The 6808-nt window shown below is 33.7% G+C and overlaps 1 protein-coding gene across 3 annotated transcripts in view; it reads left to right on the forward strand.

Annotated features, from left to right (window-relative positions):
- TXNDC11 (thioredoxin domain containing 11) overlaps window positions 1-6808 on the forward strand; it is a 57177-nt gene that overhangs the window by 48370 nt on the left and 1999 nt on the right. For 2 of the 3 annotated variants that reach the window (XM_027839231.1, XM_027839233.1), the window contains exons 9-11: window positions 1443-1585; window positions 1912-2021; window positions 4248-4328. In XM_027839231.1, the coding sequence (XP_027695032.1) occupies window positions 1443-1585; window positions 1912-2021; window positions 4248-4328 (334 nt within the window). The remainder of the gene's footprint in view (window positions 1-1442; window positions 1586-1911; window positions 2022-4247; window positions 4329-6808) is intronic. The other variant, XM_027839232.1, reaches the window with a different exon arrangement.

The raw sequence follows: 6808 nt of genomic DNA on the forward strand, positions 1-6808 counted from the left end.
AGTCATCCTTTCCCTGAATAGACAAGGAAGGAATTTGTGAAAGAAAACTTTAAAATTTGGTTTTCAAGTGTTAGAGACTATAAAAGACCATGAAGAGTAAAATTAAGCCTTTTTCCCATAAATAGTAGCCATTTTTAGTGACTTTCTTTAGGCATGTTCATGACAAGTTGCATATATTGAACTTTTCTAACAAAATATAGTTTATATGTACTTAGGAATCTATTTAAAGATACCCTATAATCAAATACTTTGTAAAGGGCTTAAAATCCATTAGTAATTAAAATAATTATCCACTAATTCTGTTTTCTAAAATATTTTGGCATATTAGGTTTTATTAGAGTAAGGAACACCCATATAGTTTTAAGAATCAGGTGGTTTTTAAAATGTTTCCTGTAAAATAGGGTTCAGCAAAACTCATTTATTCAATGAGATCAAATTGTGCTAACTTTGAAACGGGTTCTGGGACAGAATTTTTAGCCCATTGCTTCTTATTTTCTTGCATCTACCCTAAACATGCCAGCTGATTGCTGACAGCGTTGTTGACAAAATCAGTAGTGAATTATGGGAGGTCACCTGTTGCACAACATTATTACATGCTCAGAGAAGTTATAAAAAGTATAGTCATTCTGGTTCTGGTAAGCTAATCTACGGAATATTCATTCTTTGGCCTTCATCTTCCTCCTCGTATAGTTTGCTTTTGGATATTTTCACTGGAATATCCTGTGCAATAGATATTTGACTCTCAGAATGAAGGAGGATAGAGAGAATAGGAGAAAGAGATGTGAAACAGTGCTGCTACAATGTAGCAAAACAATATTAGATAATGAGTTAATAGGGTGACTACTATTAGCTAAACTTAGGCCTTTGAATATTTGTGGATTTCATTTACCCATTTTATCTTTTAATCCTTATGAAGTGTAATCAGAAGCTTAATTTATGTTTCACTAAGCCAAAGGCTAGGGAGGAAAAAAAAAATCCAGTGCTTTAAAAAAAAAAAAAAATTAACCCTCAAAAGCCATGACTGGAATGCTTGCTTGATTTTATTCATTGTCATTGTAATGCATTTGAAAGTCATTGTATTATAGGTTGACATCTTAGAGATTGTACTATTTTGGAAATTCTTTTATACAACTCCACTTTTGAATTTGTGAATTGGCCCTATTAAGAAAATGACAGAATCCCTAGTCCTCAAAATTGATAGTTTGTAACATTATGGAAAGTGGTCTTATGTCAACCACTAGTACCCATATTGTGCTTCAAGGTAAGCTTGGTGCCATTAATTCAAAATTATCACCTTTATGAATTTTCAGGGTGAGGCAGTTTTAAAATCTTAGTCTAGAAATAATTTCAAAAATTAATTTTCTAAAATGTAAACATTAAAACAGAACTGCTACTTTTACTCAAACTGTGAAAAGGAATAATCTTATTGTTTCTTTTTATAGAGTCTTTTATTCAGAACTTCAGCGTTCTCTACAGTCCATTGAAAAGGCACCTTATTGGAAGTGACACTGTCCATTTTCCTTCTCAGCACCTAATCTCTGAAGTAACAACTGATACGTTTTGGGAAGTAGTCCTTAGAAAACAGGTATTTTCCATGAAAAAGCAAATCAGACCTTCTTTTCCTTTACAAAGAGGTTTCCTCTCAAAATGCCTATGTGTGAATGAGTGGTATTTAGCTTTTGAATGTAAAAAAAAACCTGTTTATATTACATCTCATTATTAAACCCAGTGATTTTTTTTTAAGTGCAGCATTAATTTGCTGTTTTCTCTTCTATTGATATCCATAGAAAATAGAAATTAACCTCATTTTTGCCAAAGGTTGAGATGTCTAATTTGGGATGATTTAGTGAAGGTTATAAGGTTTATATGTCTTTTTCTGGTTTTAGTAAACCTGGTATTTCCTTCTCTTAGGATGTTTTGTTGCTATATTATGCACGTTGGTGTGGGTTCTGTGCATCTCTTAATCATATTTTCATCCAGCTTTCTCGTCTCCTGCCTCCAGATAAATTCACTGTGGCCAGGTAAAATAAACTTGTTTTCTACCATGTGCTTTGTTAGTATACGTCTTAAGTTTTCTTTTTCAATTTTCATATATTAAGTTGTAGATTCTGTCCAATTTCCACTGTTTATGCTAATTTATCTATTTAACTGTAGTTTTTTTTTAAACTGTAGTTCTGGGTACAAATTCATTATGACCAAGATTGTTATAAGAAAATATGCTTAGTTTCTAATACTGTACAATTATATGGCACTTTACCATATTGTTTAATGTGTTTAGGGAAAAAAATCCAATTTAGACATCAATTCTGTTATCCACCTTGCCATATTGTAAGCATTATGAGGGCAGGCACCATGTTCTTTGTATTTCCCCCAGCACCTAGTGTAATGCTTTGCATATAGTAGGTGCCTAATAATGGTTATTACTGAGTTATTATGAATGAAGTAATAAACATGAAAGGGATTAAAAAGAAGCTTTGCTAACATACAGTGCCCTAGTTTACCTTAAAAAAAGGGGGAGGGGCGGGCAGCTAGGTGGTACAGTGGATAGTGCTCTGGCCTTGGAGTCAGGAGGACCTGAGTTCAAATCTGACCTCAGACACTTGCCACTTACTAGCTGTGTGACCTTGGACAAGTCATTTAACCCCAATTGCCTCACCAAAAAACAAAAGGCCAAAAAAAAAAAGATAGCTCGAGTATTGTGGTCTCTGTTAAATTCAGAGTACATCATTTAATTTATATTATTTTGCATATCTTTAATTTGGTTTTACCACTTTTTAAAAAAATGTACTTTCATGCAAAAATATGAGACCAATTTCTATTTAATATACTTTGTCAAACTTATGGAGATGCTACCTCAAAAGTTTTGTTCTGTGTATGGATTGTGGAAGCTAATGGAGCGAAGAAGCTTGTCTTTACAAAAAGAAGGAAATTTTTATCTCTTTCTTGATATGCTTTACTTCATTTATTTCATTTATTTATTCAGCAAATTTTTTCATTTACTTCATTTATTCAGCACATACCTGTGAGCTGTTTGCTACATGCGTAGCTCTGTCAGGAACACACATAAATTTACTCCAAGGATCTGTGGTTTTGGTGGTTTGGGTACTCCCTCTGTCCGAGCAGACTGCAACTCATCACCAGATCTACTAGATGATCTCTCAGAGTTTTTGTGGCTGAAAATGACATTCCATAGCCAACCTGATGTGAAGCCCTTCTCCAAATTCTTTTGGGCTTGTAACCAACCCATCACCAGGCCCATGTACAAAGCGTTTTAGCTTGGTAAAGAACCTGACAGGTTGGGGAATAGTCTTTTCACATGCCACAAGGAAGAATCAGAGTGGACTTTAATGGAGGACCAAAAGGGCAGTTCTGTTTAATTATTTTAAAAAGCATTTTAAATGCTTAGTAATGACAATAGCTAGCATTTACAGCTAGCTACATTTGGCAGCTAGGTGGCGCAGTGGATAGTGTGCAGAACCTGGAGTCAGGAAGACTCATCTTCCTGTGCTCAAATCTGGTCTCAGACACCTACTAGCTGTGTGATCCAAGGCAAGTGACTTAACTCTATTGGCCTCAGTTTCTTCATCTGTAAAGTGAACTGGAGAAGAAAATGGCAATCCACTCTTTTATCTTTGCCAAGAAAACTCCAAACGGGGTCACAAAGAGTCAGACTTGACTGAAAAATGACTGAACAAAAGCATTTACATAGTGTTGTATTAAGTTTTGTAAAGCTCTTTACATATGTTTGTTTCCTAAAGTTCCAAGTTAATTTCTGTATAAGAGAATGAATCTGGAAATAACTGATTAAAAAAATGGCTTTGCCAACCTATTTAGATTTATCAATTATATTATGATTTTGCTTTCTAGTTTTCCTTAAATTGCTAAATTATGATGCAAATCATACACTATTCTAGAAATATTTAATGGGGCAGAATATTGAGCCAGATCCTACTAAGTGAGTGAACTACTTTTTAGATATAAGAAAGGCATTGATGGAAGCTAGTTTATACTTACGTGGCACTAAGATCCTTACTAAATTAGGTTTTCATGGGCACACGATAGTGCCAGGTGATCTTAAAAGTATTATTGCCTAACTTATATCTAGTTGTGTTCTCACTCAGAAGGATCTGGCACAGCCTTTTTACTTTTCCATATTCTTAAGGCATGTTAGGTGCTTTTTTGTTGTCTTTTTTTTCTGTTCCTTTATTATTTTTCTATTCTGTTTCCCCTTCTCTTATCACTAACAGGATTGATATAGCTCAGAATGATCTTCCCTGGGAATTTATGGTTGACCATCTCCCTACTATTTTGTTTTTTCCATGTAACAGGTAATTTTGAATTTTTTTTTTATTACTCAAGGGTGATCTGTTTGGTATAGTCTAAACATTGAGTGTTGATACTTTTGAAGAAGCTACATTAATAGCAATAAATATTATTTCTGTGACTTTTTATAAGATGGTATTCATAAAATACCTTAAGAAAAATCAGGAAACGAGCTATAATCTCATCTGTTGAGTTTTTACATATGTGTATATGTGTGTATATGTATACACACACACATATTTAGTTAAAATAACTCATCATTTCATACTTCCCTGGCAGTGTTAGGAAGTTAAGGTACAAAAATTATAATTTTATATGCACAGTCTCTATAGTTATGAATCAGAAATTTATCTGTATTTGAATAGTTCATTTTCTCCAAATGTACCTAGGTTTTTCAGTGGGTTTCCATATTGAAGTTGTTAATCATAGTTTTGTGACATTGGCCTATACGGGATAATAATAATTCCTGAGAGCAACAGCTTGATTCCATTGTGGAGCTCCAAGGAAGCAGAGGAAGGGCGTCTTTGAAGGAAAAGCAGCAAATACTTTTAAAAATAGAATTAGAAATGTCAATATGGTGTGGCTCACGTAAAGACTAGTTGAGTCAGTTGAGTCAGCAGTCTCTTGTTTTTTACTGTTCTTATTGTTGCTTTTGTAAGTTATAAGCATTTTAGGGTAAATTAGTAGTCTTGTATATGGAGTCAAATTACAGGGCAGCACCTTTTTTGTAGAATGAAGACACAGTGTTATTTTGGGTCAGATGTGCTAGTGAAACTCCCATATGTGAACCATTATGTTATAATTTCCTGTGTTCTTAATGTGGTAGTAGAAGTGGTTATCTCAGCTATTCCCATCCTAATATTATCAAATATAGCAAAGTCATCATATTCTTGTAGAATTTTTTCCTTGCTTTGCTTATGTACTTTTTTATTCTGAATTCTTCCTGGGGAGTTCAGCTCATCAGGATAAAGTCTGCATAAAGTTACTTTGGGAAACTTTTGAAAAATATGTTTAAAGAATATTTTTTCCCAAAGAGTTTTTATATTGTGATCTATTCAAAATTAAAATGGTATTACTTGGAAAATCTTTCATTAATTTGAAGTGAACCGATCTCATAGTACTTTGCCACATACTAGGAACTACATAAGCATTTATTGGAATGAATGAATGAATATGTAGAAAAACCAGGAAAAGAATTGTTTTGAACCTACAAGTCTGGACTAAATGACTTTCAACTAAAGAGCCTTTAATAAAATATTTACATAGTATCAATCTCTAGTCATATAAATATCATTTCAGTAGTTTTTTTTTTCTGTATGAACTGAATGTGAGAAGGCTGTCAAGTTCTTTTTCAAACCTAAAATCTTTTAAGTTTAATGTGGCAGAATGATTTAAAAAAAAATTTATTTTGGCTAGGCAATGAGGTTATATGAGGTTACACACAGCTAGTAAGTGTCAAGTGTCTGAGGCTGAATTTGAACTCAGGTCTTCCTGACTCCAGAGCCAGTGCTGCCCCCACGATTTTCTTAAAATTATGGACATGGAGGGTTTTTTTTTTTAATTTCCCTAAAAGAAAAAAATGAACCTTAATAATAATAAGCTGGATTATAAGGAAATTTAGAATGAATGTGGCTTTATAACATTAATGAGGCAAGTGTCCTTGTGGCCCTGGCTGTACCCAAGTTAAGGTTTCCCTTTCCTTAGACTTTTAATGAATATGATTCTTAGGCAGGAGATTGCACTTTTTAATGCTATTTAAACATCCTTCTTGTGACAATGATAATAGTTATCACCTTAAATTATTTTAAAGTTTGTAAAGACTTGTCATGTATTTTCTCTTTTGATCCTTGTGATGTGGGTATTATTACTATCCCTATTTTAAGAGATGAGGAAACTGAGGCTGAGAGAGAGGTTAAGTGATTTGCCAGGGGCCACACATTTCTAGCATCTGAGGCAGAATTTGAACTCAGGTCTTCTTGTTCCAAGTTCAGTTCTCTGGGGTTACTCACTTCAGGAATTGTTTGCAGATTTGCTTACCATTCCTGGGGTAGGTACTTCGACCACATTAGTAATGTCTCTTATACAGCTTTATTCATTCTAGGAATGCATTAGAATGATGTATGATAAATTTGTCCATCCAAGATAAGTAACAGAATCTTTTTAGATGAAATTTCCATAATGTTGGTTAGGCCTTGTTACCTACTGCTTTCCTAGGAGAGTGAATCAGCTTGGAGCAGTAACCTCAGTGGGGTAGGGTGGGTGTAGGTGTGGGTGTGGGTTATTAGACTATATAATAAATAAGGCATTTGAGTATTTACTTCCAGCTCTTATCTTAATATTTATCAGTTTTTCTATTGATAGGAATGCCTTACTTTAAGAAAAATCTTTTTTAAATCCCGTATTTACAAAAGAGCTACAATAGGTGAATATTCCATTTGTCTTAAAAGAAAATCTATACCACATCCTTTTATAATAATGCCATTCA

Source organism: Vombatus ursinus, unplaced genomic scaffold (assembly GCF_900497805.2).
Source record: "Vombatus ursinus unplaced genomic scaffold, bare-nosed wombat genome assembly UNPS02014832.1, whole genome shotgun sequence".
In the NCBI taxonomy this organism is placed as follows: Eukaryota; Metazoa; Chordata; class Mammalia; order Diprotodontia; family Vombatidae; genus Vombatus; species Vombatus ursinus.